The 18688-nt window shown below is 35.3% G+C and overlaps 1 protein-coding gene across 5 annotated transcripts in view; it reads right to left on the reverse strand.

Moving 5' to 3' along the window:
- The window catches only part of GAS2 (growth arrest specific 2), an 86059-nt gene that overhangs the window by 32782 nt on the left and 34589 nt on the right, over positions 1–18688 (reverse strand). For all 5 annotated transcript variants that reach the window (XM_090140186.1, XM_031607323.2, XM_031607322.2 and 2 more), the window contains exons 4-6: positions 17725–17866; positions 7935–7998; positions 2994–3138 (exon numbers count right to left, since the gene is read on the reverse strand). In XM_090140186.1, coding sequence (XP_089996312.1) covers positions 2994–3138; positions 7935–7998; positions 17725–17866 — 351 coding nt within the window. The remainder of the gene's footprint in view (positions 1–2993; positions 3139–7934; positions 7999–17724; positions 17867–18688) is intronic.

Here is an 18688-nt window from a genome sequence, read left to right on the forward strand (position 1 = left end):
AAGGACCTACAAGAACATCTAGTCCAACCATCCTCCCACAACCATTGCTAACACAAGCTACTAAACCACATCTCGTACTCTTCATCCAGACAATATGAGTTCAGCAAACTTCTGTAGATACATGCTCAGTATTTCACAGTGAATCAGTTGACCTGTGAAAGTACTAGTACAGCTAACATGAAAAATGAAGCATGTGATCTTAGCTTCCTGATAAAAGGTCCTACCCAATACTTTCATGTGGCACTTGCAAGTAGGCTACTTGCACTTTAGAAAAATTGGACAGAGGAAATTACTATGTAGTCACAAATCTGCACCAGTATTGCTAACTACCCTTCAATAATCCCCACTGTAGAGCATGAATGCAATCAAGAATAATTAAAGGAGCCCCAAGAGTGCTATGTTTTATCTGTGCCGGATGTGACTCCATACTTTTCTACTTGTCAACTGCACCAACTTGACTTCAACCTCTATTGAAAACATAGCCTTGCAAATTATCAAAGTCATTAATGCTTAGTGAAATTTTGATTCTTTAATGACCTGAAAGTAGCACAGCCATCAATGCCAAAAGAGATCTAGGTGGAAAACTCTCATTTGCTGTTCAAATTGAGTGCAGGAACAGCAATGACAAGTGCACCACTTTTGTGCACTGCAGTTTTCTTTGATGGAATCCAACTTAGTGCATCAGTGTCAAACTACGCAAAATGCTGGAGGAACCTACTAGAGATTTTGCCCATCTCAAATAATATTACAAATAATTTTTGAGATCTAGTTTGTAAATCAAGGCCCTGTAAAAATGATCTGAGGACTAGGAAAGAATGTTTTATAGTAGCTAAAAAAATGCAAGTCTTAAATTATTTTAGGAAAACAAACAAAATGGTAAAACTACGACGCTCTAAGAAATAAGTTGATTAACCTGAATAAATGAAAAGACTTCTGAAATAAAAGAAAAATTTAGAAGGTTGTAATATGCTAAACAAACTAGAAAGAGTTAATCAAAATATTTCTTTCTGTACTAGAATGGGGAACAAAACCACTTTTGAAACTAGTTCTGGTGACACAGTTTGAAGGCTAATTATGCCTGAAGTTCAATTTTGTTATCTGAATAACTTAATTACTTTGTAACCTTGTTAAGGTTAGAATTGTTAACTCTTAGGTTGTGAGGAGCTTTAGGGAGTATTATATTTTTTGTGAAAAATATTTCATTTTCAAATTACACTTCGCAATTGGACCCTACACGTATTTGACATACAATAAGTGTTTAAGTGAGCTGTCCTCAATTTGAAGATCAATTATTCTAGTGTTTCTAATAAAGAAATGGGGATTGTTAGTAAACTATTTAGACGGTCAGCTACAAAAGATATAACATCAGTGAAGCCAGTGGTCTATGACTTAAATCCAGCGTAAATTGCTGAGGGTGAAAAAGTACATTCCTACACCTCTTGGAATGTGGAAGCAAGTCCCCTAAAAACAATTGTAGTCCATTTCACAGTAGGTCCCTGAATGCTGACTGATGATCAAGGATTTCTGACGTAATATCCTACGGTAGTTATCACATCTGGAGGCATAATGGTTATTCAAAACTGAAAATGGATAGTGTGAAATACGCCTTTGTACCTACATCTACCAGTGTTCCTCTATACAAGTAAAAAGACAAAGTAGACAAAGAGAGGTTCAAGGTTGTTTTGAACTGTGTAAGCAAAAGCAAAAAAAAAGCTATATTAGGCATTGGGAATGAAAGCTAACAGATTTATGTTGGTGTAAAGCAGAGGATAATGAGATCTTCACTGCTGATCCTGCTATTGAGGCTTCCATTACCTTACTATCCCAAGGGACGCAGAAGTATTATTGACTGGAATTTGGAAATCAAATAAGGAAGCAGAGTGAAGAATTATATCCTATTTTACTTTGTGTCTGGACTATATGAGCACTGCTACTATTTTATGGTGTGAGTGTCTGGGGCAGCAAGGGTCAGGAATCTAGCTGGAGGAATTTCATTAGGTTTCTATCCCTACTGCTTTCTAAATTAAAGGAGGTGGTTGGAGACAACCTTCATACTTTTCCTGTTACTACAAGATACAGTCACCACTATCCTTCTGCACATAATTGTTGTTTCTCAATTCTGTTGAAACATAAGCAAGTGCTTTTGAAAAGCTGAGGAAGAAATACAAAATGTAAAACCAATCTAAATGTAATTATTTGCATGAAATAGTATGAAGTAATAAAATGGACGAACATTATATCCCATCTGCTTTTTCTAGCAAAAAAAAAAGAAAAGCGGCACATGGATTTTTCAAGAAGTGCTTTGTAACTCCCAGGTGGCACATCTACCTTGTAATATAGCAGTTACTATAGTAACTGCTTCTTTTTATAGAATATATCTGTACAATTCAAATTTAACCTTTTCGTGGTCTCGAAATGTGTCCTTTTCATGCGATTCCAGTAGTTTCAAATAAATTCTCTGAAGCTTGCAACAGAAATATGAACGCTACTGTATAATGCATTGAGTTTAATGAAATTCATAGCAAGATTCTTTCTGACAATGAGGAAAAAACCCTCTTATTTTTAACCACCTGAGGAACGTGCAGAAGAGCAGCAGAGAAGTTATCTCAGCCTAGTTTTTAAGTGTTAACCATCTGTACAAGGCTGTAGGGGCCAAATCTCATAGTCCTGACTCAGTCCTTTCTCAGACAAAACACCAAGTGGGAGTTGATGAATAAGTAGTCAACAGAAAAAGACAACACAGTAATAAGAAGGGAACTTGGCCTTTAACACTAAGCTAGGCTAAGCTGCAGATCTCCTACACAATGCTACATTTTTTCCAAGCCTCAGGCACAAGTAACTGTGGTCAAAAGCAAATTAATGCTATCAGTCTGCAGATCTGTAAAATACAGTGAGATCTTAAACTGAAGCCGCTGTATATTTTGCAAGTAAGCGCATACAAGAGTGCATCAGAAGGGAATAGATCAGCTAGGAAGCTTTCCCCTACAACTTACAGCATCATCCAACAGCTTCCCTGTGCTCTTTTTCCCGGGAGACTTTGTTGGTGATGGAGAGGGAGATGGAAGGGGGGCTGAAAGCGTTTCCTCTTGTTCAATCTCCTTTTCCAGCTTTATTAATCCAGGAGGTTCCACCCCAAACCTTTTGGAAACATGCAAACAAACGAACAATCCTTTTAAAGTATTCAATATCTTAAAACAAAATGAGGCAGAGAATTTCAATTGTTTATATCATACAACTGTGCAATAATACATTGCTATGTGCATTAGTAAACAAGTACAAAATATATCAACCTTTGAAGCTATAATTACAAATTAATGCAACTACATGAAATGGTAGCTGTTACTTAAATTTACAGTAAATATTGTTTGTCTGATAGTATATGTCTGTAAATCACTAACTTATGAAGTACACTAGGCCTGAAAGTGCTGTAATATAAAAGAAAAGACTTAAAGTTCTGCACAATAGCACTTTGCATTTTACATTGTTATTCTTCTATAGGCTTGTTTTTTTGTTGTTGTTGTTTGGGTTTTTTTTTTTTCCTTTTTGTATGTGTTTTTACACAGCTCCAACTGAAAAGGGATTAAAAACAGTCTAGGACACAAGTATTGCACCAGACTTGCAGACCAATAAATTGACACAGAGCCAGTATTTTTCACAAGCAACCAGAGCTCTTTTTTTAACCTATTTTTCACAGCCAATCTTCAGACCTTTGCTTACAGTGGCAAAAATACTTGCAGCTCCAACGAAAACAAACACGTGCAACTTTGGCATGGAGAACCTCAAGCACAGCTCTTGGAGACTAAGGTTCTTTAAAACAATATCTGCTTTTGAAAGCTTTATGGCGAATGATTAAGCCAACATCTCAGAGCAAGCAGCGGAGCTCGAACAGATGTCCAGAGTTCAAAAGCCCATCATTTTCCTAAATACTGATAATTCCCCTCTGCTTTTTTCTTTGCCAGCACTGAACCCAAAACCAGAATAACTGCAAGATTGCTTTTTTTCAGAGAAGGGCTTTGTCTTGGAGAAGCCATAATGCCATTTAGACTTCTCATAACAAACTGTATGAATGAAACCATATTTTCTTCTGTAGTAGGCCAGATGCAGAAGTATGCTGACTTATCTAGGTAAAGATCTGGACACTAAAATATTGAGCAATAACAAGCTCATCAATGAAAATTAATCAAAGTACCGCAGTAACATCAAAGCATAGAAGGAAAGGGTATAAATGCACAGTCCTTTATTTTTTATGATAAGTTTTAATTTAGTCACACTGCTGCCGAGTAAATTAATATAAAAAAAATTAAGAACCAAATCTGTGCTTATATTGGCTTGTAACTACTGCAGTCTGCCTAACGAAAAGTCAGCCAACACTGAAGCAAGTACTTACATGCAATTCATTTACTTCCTGTCTGTCTGCAGATGCCGACAGGCTGTAAATCATTAAATTCCCACTGGGCTCCAGGCCTACACCTGCATGCAGCCTTACTCATCAAATAAAACTCCTCCACTCTCCCAAGCAATATTGCTTCATTATTTCTGCTGCTTTTCATAATCTCCAATTTTCATCATTGTGACAGGATTTTAAATTTCCCTGTGCTTACAGCGCTCCAGATTTCTCCCATGACAAGTTGAAAGACAAATAAACAGTTCCTCCCCCCCACATGCAACCAACCTAGGCGAATATTGAATGGATCAATCTGCTAGGCAGCCAGAATTGCAAAAACATCTTTTCTGAGAGGAGACTGTCATGCAGTAGAGGTGCAAATTCTGTTCTGGAAGGCATGCTGAGAATTTCCTTTTCTACTTGATTCTAGCCTGCTTTCTCATAACTACAAGTGAAGCAGCATCAGGCTGTAATGTGATCTCCAACAGACTTAGAGCACCACTTCCCCTCTCTTATTTTACCAAGGAAAAATTGAATACAATACCAGAAATCTTGAACTGGCTCAACAGTAATTTCAAGAGACCTGTGGTAGTTGTTTAGCTCCCTGAAGCGCTACATAACTTCGTTCTTTCTGTTGCATGTATAGTCAGAATTTCTCTTGCTGCAGTTTTTGAATGTTGCCTTTGTCCAAAATGGTGAATCCTCAGGCCCACCTGCAATGCTGCTGCTCAGACAGACTGTCCCTGACCTGTACAGGCATTCTACCTCAGGTACACTTTAAGTATTTTAGATTCGTTTTTTGTCAGCCTGTTTTGTTGTGTTTTTTTTTTTTTTTTCCTCCACTTGTCAAGATACCTCTGGACAACTTTACCACAGACTTGTCCTCCTATGAATATGCTGAAGCTGTCTTCTGTCACATCGTCTAGACCATTAATGAAAAAAATTAAGTGATATTAAGTGATATAAATCCCTGATAAATGCCACTGTTAACCAGCAGGGCTTTGCAGTGCCACTCTTTGAATTAAGCTGATATTGCAGATTCCCACTGACAACCCAATGGTCCAGATCATCTCTAATTTGTCTCACAGGTCACAACGAAGGGTGATGCTACAAGTGTTACTAAAGCATAGGTAAATTAGCACCTGTTGTCTCTTATTCACAGAGCACTTGTTGAATGAGTTCATGTTGAGCAGAGCTAAATTCCATCTCTGTCTCACAATGACCCCCCGTTTCTTTCACTTTTGCCTCAGACCCAATACTATTTTCAATAAGATCAGTGAACTACATTGGTTTATGGGAACTATAGACTTTGAAGAAAAACAGTAATCATGCCAGCAAAGTGTGCTAAGAACTGGCTCCTAATGAGGTACATATCTTTCCACAGAAGAGAAAAAGAAAAAATCAAAAGTTACTCATTCTTTTACTCTTCTAATCTTTCAGAAATATATTGAGGCACTTTTTAAAAGACCTCAGTGGCAACTCTCCAGCCTGGATGGGACCCTATGCAGCCTGGTCTAATACTGTCTAATACCAGATCTGGAGGTTGGTGGCCCTGCCTGTGGCAGGGGATTGGAACTTGATGATCCTTGGGGTCCCTTCCAACCCAAGCCATTCTATGATCATACTCTATCAACTCTTCCAAAAAGCAGATCCCAGCAGAAGGCTGTTAACAAACATAGTTTGCTTTATAAAGCAAGCATAAAAAGACCTCTCTCCCATTTAAAGCAGCACAACAGCAATGTCAGTTTAACATGTTCTTTCGTGCACTTTGAGGAAGAAACTGTTTTCCTTCCCCACAATAGTTATAGTTCACCACAGCTCAAGCAAAACTGACATCAAATATTTACTTTTCTGTTGTACTAACCTGATATTTCCCTCCAGCAGTTTTTGTGTCCCTGAGAAACTTAAGAGATTATAAATATGTTTTTGTTTGAAAGAGATATTAGATGAGAAACAAGTATATGGACATATGTTATTTGACCTCAAGCTACAAATAAGAAGTTAATACACATTGTATATAATGTCATTAATATATTTTATATTACATACATACAAAATATATGAAGAGTTTGGGATAGATATGTTTAATAAATAAAAGCATTATATGGTTCGGGATTTATTTTCACACCTGAAAAAAGGTAGTATGTGAGAAATGGAAGCTTGAGTCAACAGATAAATCTGAAGGGAAATGCTGAATCTTAATTCCTTTGTACGTCTGTTCAGAATTCAGTGCCCATTTCAGAATGAGATTAACCTGACTCAACCAACTTCAACAGAATCCAGCAACACATAAAAATTGACATTAATTCCCTGAGGACTCAAGCTAGATAATATCAAACAAACAGTCCAGGGCAGGCATTTCTGATCTACACCACTGGAATAGCATCTTTCAGAGCTGAACAGTATATCTTCAAGCTGGGGATCTTGGGAGCCCAATGTTTGATCAAGTAAAGTTGAATTTGTCAAAATTGACTTTCATCAAGCACAAAGAGAACAGTAGGCCCTTGTTCATGTCAAGTTAAGTTTTTAAAAATTATGTGTAGTTTTCAACATGTTGGAGTTCACATTTTTGAAAGAATTGAAAACCCCTGCGAACTGGAAATTTGTTCGTATTCTTATCAACACTACTGATATGCAAATTTCCAGTGACAGGGTATATTCTGAAGCTCGACCAGCAGATAAATTTAGCTGAGTAACTTCCCAAGTGAACATTCATAAAACATAAATACCTACATGAAAACACTAGTCCATGTAGAAGGAAGTGGCGCCCACCTTCACACTGATTGTAAACACAAGGAATTTTAGAGAAACTAGTGAAATCTAGAAAAACATGACAATTCACTTTAATTCACAGTTTCATATAACCTCATCGTACATTTAAAAGTGAGCAGCAGGACAACTGGTCAGATATTTTCCAGCAATTCTTAGACACTGCACCAGCATATCAGCAAAAACTGAAAAAAACAAAATCACATTCTCATTCCCATCATTTTGATAGTCTATCAAAAGCCAGAGGCGTCTTGACAGCAGAAGTTAATTCTAGAACATAACAAGGGTCCTGCCTGGCTAGGGACATCTGACAGAGATGAAACACAGACTGTTTTTCAATTCTTGTCTTGATTCTATTGGTGAGAATCAGAGCTATGTTTATTGAAATAAATGAGATAAGAGTGAGTGTTGCTTAGGTCAGATTTAGGACATCTGAAGACTGATATTATCAGCAAAGCTAATTAAATCACAGTTGTTTATAGAGAACGTGAACATTAGAAGGACAAACAGATCAAAGCTTTATTTGGAAAATAATTTTCAACTCCTTCCTCTCCTAGCATAAGGACAAACAACAAATCCCTTCACTAATGTAAAGATAGAGACATTTCATTATCCTCATTACCAACTGCCCAAAGGATATTCTTGAGTGATATCAAGACAAGCATTCTTCTTGAATCTAATGAGCACAGAAGCTAGATATGTGCTGATTTAGGTAGTCTTTCAATAAGCAGTGCTGTCAAGAATGCAAATATTTCTTCATTCTTTAAATATTTCCACCTACCTTGCTGCAATCCGTCCAAGTTCCAGCAAACAAAGGCACACTTCTCTTGGCTGCTTGTGAAGAACTGGAAAAACAAAATGAAGATGGAAAACACTTGTAAATAAAAGCTATTTTAAAAACGTTTTTAATGAACACAACTGAATCATCAACACTTGATGCACATAGAAGTTGCTTTTCTTGGGATAGCATTGGAATTTGACCGAAATAAAAAAATATAGGATCAAGGAATCAGATCAAATGATGATTCAGGAAGTTCCTGTTTAATTATGCATAAATAAATATGCTTTAATTATTTTGAAAAATATCACTGAAAAATTATTTGGTAAACCTGCAATCAGTTTAACAATATATAAGTAATCAAGAAATAAATTAATAATTAGATGGTGCCCCCCATCCCCACCTTTTACAAACTAAGAGAATTTATGTCCTTTAGATCACTGTTTTTCTTAGCCAACTTATTAAAGATTTTTGGTACTACTTCTGATATAAAGATATACCTCCCCATAAATTTGGATGTGAATTTATTATACATCTCCTATTATAGCAAATATGAAATGAGAGTACTTTAGGAATTCAGCTCATCATAAGGAAACCCACACAAAATCACACAAAAAACTTGCTTTTATGGATAGACACACACACACAATTTTTTAAGCCTGGATTTTTCACATTGCCTGTAGTTTCAAAGCTGCTGAAGCAGGTATAACTCAGCATAAACTTCGTATTCTGAAATATCACCATAGTCCAATAAAATTCTATTTATCTATCACCTTTTTAAAATTCAGATAGTGCTTTGCAGAAAAGTCTACTAAAATATTTAAGCAAAAAAACAAATCATCGTATGAAGAATGGCCTTTGACTGTATATAATCAGTTTCTACAAATCCCAAAAAGACAGACAAAATAAGGAATAATAAAAATAATATAAAGTAATAAAATAAAAAAATAGGAGTGTATTATCATCATCTCTTTGGAAATGCCTATTGCAGAATAACGCTCGTGTTTTGAATAAAGTTCAGGTTTTAGAAATTTCCATAATAACTCAAAGACTTATACATTACACAGATCATGAAAAAGAAATCTAGCAACAAAATGGCTACTTTCACTGAGTACAGGTTAAAGCATGTACATTTTGGTTGTCTAATAACTCACCTAACTGAAATGAATGAAGAAAAAAATGAAAAAGCTAGTCCCGTGTCTAGTTAAAACTCTGGAACTCATTGCTTTGTCCTATACTGTATGTATGAAACCCAAATGGAATCTGGAATTAAGTACCTCTAAATAACCAATGCCTACACATGCAGACTTCTGCAACTTTAATTTCTCACTCCACTGACTTGAATAAATCTGTGTTGTGTGAATTGTATGCTTTTCCTTAAGTCTTTCACTAGTGTAGAAATTCAAGATGTAGGCTTTCTTCCTCTCTAATTTCACCTAAATATATTTCCTGAAGTAAAACTACAGAGTATGAAAACTAGAATGGCAGTACACTAGGAAGACTATTTTTCATCCTTCAGCCATCTGTGATGAAGAATAGAAAAGATGCAGACTTGGATGTTCAGCTTCTCTCGATATTTTCCCTTGCCACAGTTCAGTATAATTTTATCAAATACTTAATCTTCCCTAGTAGTCAGTATTTTTTGAAGTGCTATATTCATGACTCTAGAAACACATACTTTCATTCCAAAAAAAGTGTCAAAACAGTTACAATGACCCCTAAATAAAACTTGATTTGAAGAAGCAAGACATCCCTGACACTGCCAGTGGAATAAACCATTTTTGGAATAGCCAAGGGGTGTTCAACAATTCTGAACTGCAGTTCACACGTGTACATAGCTGAATAACTTTTGGAAGGGAGGAAGAAAAGGGAGCCTTGAGTAATACTTCATGGACTAAAATGGAAGAAGATTTGAAAAAGAAAGGTAACATTTTTACGTCGATGCTTAGAACTCTTGTACCCAGTTAAAATCCCAAGTTCATAAGTAAATCAATTTAGTCTAGACACAGTTCATGCATTTCACATTGAAAAAAAAAAAAAAAAAAAAAAGGGAAACAGTGAAATCATTGTTAGAGGATGGAAATCTGTGCAGGCAATAATCAAGCATAAAAACAAACATCTGATCATGTGGTAAGAACAGGGTGACAGCACTTCTAATAAGGAAACGTTAGCATTCCTGAGGACTATACCAGCATATGTACTTGGGTACTTGAGAGAAAAACAAATATTATTTTGTATACTGCAACACCCACTGGAAATAATTTGGATTCTCCAAATAAAATTTTTGCTAGTTTCCAAAAGCCCAGCCATATAATAGGCTACCATCATACCATCATATTCTGCAGAATAGAGCGCAAGTCACAGGGACACAATACTGCATTTCTATACCTATCTGGTTCCAACATCTGTGATAAATCTGAGCAAGCAAATAAGACCACTGCCACTTAGAACAAGAAGAACTTCTAAGCGTCTTGATTTCCAAGTACTCATCTTGAGTATTTGAGTACTTCGTGTCTAGAGCCATTTCACATTATTTGAAATAAAAATAAAATCTGTAAGAGTCCTCATAACTTACATCTCAAGTCTTAAATTGTACTGCTGTTCACTGATAACCATACACATACACAGTTCTATAAATACGTAATGGTACACATCTAGAATAACTAACAGCATTTGAGGACAACATTCAATGCATTCTGAAGTGATTGGCTATAAGCTCAGGCTGAAACAACACCTGTGCCTGTGAGATTCAATTCTGTCCTATGGTAGATGCAGTTCCCATTTGCTTAATTGCTTCCATCTGTATTTGTACTATCTCAACTTTTTAACAAGATCAGTTATTCAATTCTAGATATACTACGTGGCAAATATCCCCTTTGTGAAGCAAAACTTTTTTTTTTTTTGAGATTGTAGCAATTCACAGGCAGTTAGACATGGTAAGTGCTGAAAGCCAAAAATGGTTTTTAGAAATCGTCTTCATCTGTGTATAACCATATAAACAAATCACTGCACATCAATTTAAGTTTATAGCATGTTTCATTTCCATGACAGTGCTCACGTATGCTGTAAAGTATTTAAGAAAAAAGAAAAGATCTCTCTAACACTTCTATGAGCTAAGTATTACTATTTCCATCTTATACATAGAATTAAAGTATAGGCATTAGATACAAAAATACATGTTAACAGAGGTGCTACTTAAAGATACACGCTACCTGATCTCCATGGTACTCTCACATTTCCTAATGAAACCCTTTTATGCCAATGCAACTACTGATGCCATTACAATGTCTGATATAAATTCCTTCTGCTGCACACAGGAGCCATGTGATAGAGTCAGCCATTTCTCCAATGCCATTTAGTAACAATATCATGATGTTATCCTCCTTATATCATTCTTCAAACACCTTTCAATTTTTGCAACGAGAGAGAAGAAAATAACGTATCACTAAGAAATTGCTCCACTTTGTGAACTCTGCAATATCAAGATATCGTTATGCTAAGATCCACCTAAAGATAAAACTGCCCTTCTAGGGAAAAATAACCTACAAAGGAAAAGTTGATAGGCATAACAGCTGAAAAATCCAACTAATGTAGTAGAGCCAGCCTCAATAATAGCTGAAATACTTCACTTCCCATTATTGTATCTTTTTATTCCATTACCCATCTTTTTTTTTTTTAATCTGCTGTATATGTAAGAAAATATTTCTGGAGAACCACCTGCCAGTCCTCACCTACCAAACATGAGGGAGGGGTAATTCATCTGATTAGATGAATAAGCAAATAGCCATTGTGAAAGGAAAGCATGCTATGCAGATCTACTGCAAAAAAAGAAAAGGAACAAGAATGAAAACAGCCATCCTGCCAGGGAATCTCAGCACTTGTTTGAAGAAAGTAAATGTATACATTATTTTGAAACCTCCACGTCCAACATATTTTATGTAGATACTTTGCCAGTTACAGGCTCTTTTCCTTTCCATTTAATTTGTTTCAAATACTTATCTGTTGTTCTCATTGCTTGTGTCTTTCCCAGCTACTTCCAGAAACTTTTTCAGCAATACTTTCTTTTCAAGCTCCTAGCAAACTTTTACCCCTGCTTCTCCCTGGCTCTGTCTTCTTTCTTCACACTGCCTCCCATCTCGCTGCTGCCCATTTCTCTTTTTGCAGTCTCTCCTCTCCTGATCGCTCTTCTTCTTCTCTTTCCTTCAGCTTCATTTTTTCCCTACCTCTTGCTGCTTGCATTTCTTCAAACTGCACTGCTCCAAGAAAAGTCAAGAGTGCAGAAGAAGAGTGATTGTCTCACCCAGGGCTATATGGAAACAGCATGTGACTGTTGAGCACATTCTGAAATGTCTTTGTTTAAATAAGAAATTAGATGTGATTTTTATTTGTTTTTTAATTAAAAAACAACAAAATGTACATTTGTGATACAGAAAGAAGCTTCTTAACTCTGCCTGATAAATTTCAAACCTTGGCTTGTAACAGGCTTTTTTTTTTTTTTTAAATAAAAGCATACTTTCTCATCTCAGAAAATTGAATAAAAATGAATATGATTTCTGCTTCTGAAGCATTTTCAAGCTCTAGATGTGAAGAGATAGAGGTTTAATATTTATTATACACTTCCAATTACCATAATTCATACTTGTCTAGGGAGGGCTTCTAAGAAGGTTGATCCTTCCCATTGTCTTTCACTTTCTCCTCGAATATTTTCTTTCTTCCTTAAAGATCCTTCACTAGTCCTGCATTTTTTCCCTGTGGTCTTATTTTTTTCCTTTGACAACTTTTATCTTTTCAATTGATCTTAAACGTATCCTTTCTTCTGCATCAAAAGCAGCTATAATATGACATACTTAAATCAAGGAGTTGCATTTTTCCCACTCTCCATCTCAGCACTATCAGCTACAGAATCCTCAAAACAAAGTTTCAAACAGTAACTCTATGGATAGTACAGGCTTTGTCTCTAAAGATCATCTAAACACTAATAATTTTCTTGAATTAGGATGCAAATTCAATGATAATAACAATGTCTGGGATGCTTTTATAGTCCTCAAAACACGATATATTCAAAAATAGTATGAGTTGCTTAGTAATGCTGTGAAAGATGGGACAAAGCCTTATTTTGATGCAACTGTATAAAATTTAACACTGTGTCACTGAAAGAACAGCCAACACAAAAATTAGAGTAATAATACAAAATATTAATACAAAAAAGCAAGCTATTTGCCAATAGACATAGTACTTTTAATTAATCCACAGTTGACTATTATGTGTAGTTTTGTTGTTTCTTTTTTTAAAGTGGAAAAAACAATATTAGACTCTAGACTTCTTAGGTCAGAAGTGCCTGCATTTAAGTTCACTATTTCCACTAAAGCACTATGCACTTCCTTCAAGGAAACTATCAGTTGAATACTAATCAAGAAATTGCATCAAAAAAAGCCCACATCACACATTATGTACACACACACAGAGTAACAAAATACGAGTACAAAACATTACTACAATATCCAACAACTTCCAAAACGAATGACACACATTAGCATGCTGGCACAATCAGTGGCAAACCCTTTTCTTGCCGAGTAGACTCTTCATCATAGAAGAGATGCAGAATGTTCACAGGTTCCAAGTCCTACAATCATCCAACAACACTGTTACAAAAGATGAGTTCATTACTTCAGCTTTAAGTTCACTTAACTGAGGCAATCATAGAAAATTTTACCATTCTCACTATTAGGCCAAGAATAGTTTTCTTCAGATATTACACTCTTTGGGCTTGAGCACTGTAATTATAAGTACGTCCATCAAGAATGCTTTCATAAATTGTATTATCATAGATGTGCGGATCTGCTGCCCTAAAACCTACAGAGGGGGAACTTACCAAATACACATGATATGTGGAAACAGGGGAGTTACAGCAGGTATTACATTTCTTAGACAACAAGGAGTTTCATGTCCTAGTTTTGGGATAAATTTTCATCTCTGGTATTACTGAGAATCCCATTCAAAGACTGCATCTCAAGATTTGACCAGATGCTAGAAGTTTTACTTCAGATAATAGTTTTTTCAACTAACAAAGCTAATCCCTTCTTTACATACACTAACTATAAAAATAATGATTATAAAAAAAACTTTTTTTTTTGGTCAGTGTGTGCAGGAAGCAATAAGAGTCTCCCCCTATCTTGCAATATTCAAGATATCTCTATATACAGCATTGTTAGATTTGTTAAAGATGTCACTTCTTTTTGTGGCATACTATCCATCCTTTCTTTGCGGAGGCACTGACTCTTGAGATTTTTCTTCCATGTCCCTCCATAAAGTGCAAAGTGTAAAACACATATAGATTGTTGATTCAGCTCTGATTGTATAGCTATGCTTCCAATATGCTGGGTTTCTTTTAAACTATGTTAAAGCATCATAATTTTCAGCAAAAGGAAGTATATCATGTTACTGACTGATGGTATAGCAAGAACAAGAGCAATGCCATCATAGAAGCGGGTTACATTTTAGGCCTCAATTTCAAAAGTAATTTATTTTCCTGATAAATATCAAAAGTGATTTTTTATATTATTATCATTAGAAATCTATCACAAAGATTTTGAAATTCAAAGCCACAATTTCAATGGAAACTCAGGAAAAAGTACTGAAGTCAGTCACCACTCCCTACCAGAGATTCCCATGTATTGAATTAGTACACCTCCACAACATCCAGACTCCTGTCAATTTATTTTAATCTGAACAAACAAACCCAAATATTTTCTGGTGATAGTTGAAGTGAAATCTAGGTTAAAACACTTCTAATGTTTTCAAACTTTTGAGCTGTGTACTAATCTCTTGCAAAGGTTTTCAAAGTAACTCCATCAGTTCCTTTGAAGGTATATTTGTATCTACCAAAAGAACAAACACGTTTTTTTTTCTATTTATTTTTTTTGAAAAACTGACTTTGTTTTCTTTTTTGACTTCAACTGTATAACTCATATCCAACAAAGCATTGCAACCTGTGCTTAAGCTTAATTAATTTGCTAAATTAATCTACAAACAATGGACAAGGGCACAGTGACAAAAGCAAGTCTATTCACCTTACTGCATGGATCAGCCCTAGAACATTACCATGTTCAAGAAGACAGACTCAAGGAATGCTCAAAATTCCTATCAACAGCTCTTGCCCACAAGCTTTTATTAATTAAGGGCTGCATAGTGTTTGTTTCACAATATTCCACTCCATATGAAGGAAAACCTTCATATGACTTCAATGTAAGTGCTAAAATTGTGGGAGTGCTGGATGCACACATGTGTAGTTTCACATAGCTTCTAACATGATGTGGAAGACTTCAGATCTCACCATCATGAGAACATTTCTAAGGAATTAGAAGTAATTAATATTTTCTTAGCTGGTACATGTCAAAATTTTCACAAATTTTTTGATTTGTGAATAGACTTGGAATTCTTTAAAAAATATTTTAATGTCATAAAACCCATTATTCAAATGTTTTGGTGCAATCAATATTCAATTTTATTCTAAAATTATGAGTGGAAACTTGCTGGGAAAAGGCTAAAAAAAAGTTTTATGTGATAAAATGACATGAAGAAAATATCACTACAGGCAGATAAATGGAGTATTTACATTCCGTAAGGCTGGTAAAATAGAATAAAAAGGGAGGATAAAAATCAAATCAAGTACAAATATTAACACTGGTTAACAAAGATCTCTCAAAACTACCTGCTTTATCACATGGGATTTAAGCATCAATACTTTTATTAGCTTTGAGGAGAGAAAAAACTTGATCTTCACAACCACAGTTCCAGAGTTATCAATCAAAAAAAAAGCAGACATTCACGAGGCAGTGTGAACTCTCTCGTGCCATTTGCATGTGTTCCTCATCATTTTGAATTGAACCTTTTATAGTACTTACCTATGCTGAATTTTTATTTCCTGTGCAGGAGAAAAGTGATTTGTGGGAGAAAGCAGAACATAGTAACTGATTCATCATTATTGCTAATGTAGTAACAAAAATATTACTCAATCCAAACTAACTTTTTCACATTTTACCTCCAATAGAGGGAGAATACTAACTTCTATTTTTATCTTGTTTGGAAACAGCATGGTCACTATCACCCTGTCAATTTAAGAAAAATTGGTCAAGCCATTATCAAGTTCTAATTCCATTTACAGCACCGTAAATCTTTTCAACATGTACTTTCCACGTACAGTAAGACAGAGCAGCAAAAGAATTTGTTTAAATCATTGAGAAAAACCAGTCAGTAATCAAGCCAACCTATTAGAGCTACATCTGGTTTGCGCACTGTGTATTTGGGCACATTTCTTTCCACTTTTCTCAAAGCTGAAGTAATCTTTAGCACCAGCTTTCCATGTGTATTTGCACTCAATGTTATTCTGTGGCTAGCAAAGCTCTGAGTATGTATAAAAGTATGTGTAGAATTAACTTAGGCAAGGAATTACATTATTTAAGCTATGCTGATTTCATCTCTAAATAAGATCTGATTTCTTTACAATGCACAAGAAATTCATTGAAAACACTCTCAACTGTACCATTAGCCTGTTATTGGAACCATATTAAACAGCCGAGCTCGCCACACAAATACCAAGTCTAAACTTGTCTAGGTGTTAGATTTGGTTTTACAAATTTTAAGCCACTGGAAGTCTGTGTTTCCTTTCTTCTTGAGTTTGTAACACCAGGTAGCATTCAACTTCCCCATCATTTCAAAACTTTTTAAGTGTGGTTGTTTGTCTTCCACGTGATTTACCATGGGTAAGAAAAATTTCATCTCGGGGATTTAATTAACAACACAGAGACATTACATATATGCTTGGTGTTTTGTCATTTTTTTTCATACCAATTTCTTCTCTCACATGCATCTCTCTCCTCATAAAATAAAAGTCAAAAAATCCAAGGACTTGCATGATAAAAGAACAGACAAATGAAGAAGTCTCAGCAGCAGTCGTGCTAGAAGACAAAGATTGTAAAAGAAGGAGAATAGATCAATTGCAACACAGATAAGTAACTCAGTTGTGCAGTCAAAGGCCTTTTGAGAAACAAAACAAATAATCTTGATAAAGCAAAATGTGTTCATTTAACCTCTGTAGAACGTGAAGTTTTGGTTTTTTTTTAATCATTACAGCTACTTACAACTTTGTCTGAGCTCAGATAATAAATGCACATTTGATTCTGTTCATTTCTTAATGCATCTGAAACTAAGTCTTGAAGTGTCCTAAATTTTCCTTTGAACAGGGAAAAGTTAAATTAATGAAGAATACATATTGTTGCAAGAATGACTTCCTAAACAGTCCAATTCTTTTTATGGAGCTCCCTGAAGCACTAATGTTAGCTAACTTCTCTCCTGAGCTGCATGCCAGAATCAGCTGAGAAGAAAGTCAGCTGAAGGAAAGGACACAGACAACAAAATCCTATTTTCTTGCCTCCTGAGCAACACATCAAGAATCTGCTCTAACAGCTAAATATCTGTAGCAAAAACTGAGAACGCACATATATCCTCCTCTCCTAAAATAGGAAAGGACTTCTGTATTCACTGAACAAAGGAATAACATTCCATGATCGGAAAAGTGGGTGTGTAGGGTGAAAAATCATTTGTATGCTAGAAAAGATTGAAAGTTTTTTGTTTTACTTAAAGCCCTCTTAAAACTGAATTAAATGAATTAACTTGATGGATACTTCATTTGGTCAGATTTGGAGTCAGAATCTATTAGAAGAGCCATTCTCTCTTTCAAAGCAAAATACAAGCAACAAGCTGTTTACTAACTACTACATAAATAAATACATACCCAAACCTTCTGATTCAAACAGGCAGGTATCATCCACTCCTACATCTCTGCACCAGGATAAGAAATTTGCTGTGTTGTCTCGTGCAAAAAAAGACCCTGAAGGTGCATTGGCTTTGCACGGAATCTTCCGTACTGGCAAGGTCTGAAAAAAACAGAAGTTAATTAATATCTGTTACCTAATAAAATACTTAAGTATGATTAAATCAATATGCCACCAACATATTTCCTTGTACTTTTAAAGAATTCTAAAGAAATAATGAGAAGTGAACTTAATGGTGTAAAGCTGTCAAATCAGAGATGTTTTGAAAATGTTGTGATTGGACATGTGATGCACAGTTTAAAACTGAATTGGTATTAGCAATCCTTTTATTTTTTTTCTTAAATAAATAATATTAGCAACTACAACTTTGGTATTTAATGTTTGGTCCAGTTCACTGAATTGAAAAAAATCAAACAAGAGCATAAAGTTATTAAGAAAGATTTGAGGAATTTTCTCAGTGTTCCTAAAACTAAGGCAAACTTGAGATCTCCCACATTAGAAGAGTTTTGTCAATCTTCCTCTAGCTTGGTAATAGTATGAGATTTTCAGTCTCAAGGACAAAAGACCCTAAATGTGAAAGAAATGTTACCAGCTCCCAACACTATACATAAGCCCCATCTACACAACACAGAAATGTAGCCTAATTGCTACAAGATCAAGGTCTAAGAAAGAGATAGTCTCTCACTGTACCAATTAGCTACATAGCAGCTCTTCTGATATCTGAACTATTAGCATAACACACAATTCCTGAACAACAGTAATTATCACAGCAAACTTGTTGCTTGCTTTAGTACCTTTATTGAGAAACCAAGATGTCAAGAATAATTCAGCATCTATTTCTCATTTAAGACTTCTTCAAAAATGAAAAATAGCCATCTCTCGTTTCAGAAGAACAAATGATATGTTATTACTATGTAACTTCAG

Source organism: Phasianus colchicus, chromosome 5 (assembly GCF_987193195.1).
Source record: "Phasianus colchicus chromosome 5, bPhaCol1.hap1.1, whole genome shotgun sequence".
Classification (NCBI taxonomy): domain Eukaryota; kingdom Metazoa; phylum Chordata; class Aves; order Galliformes; family Phasianidae; genus Phasianus; species Phasianus colchicus.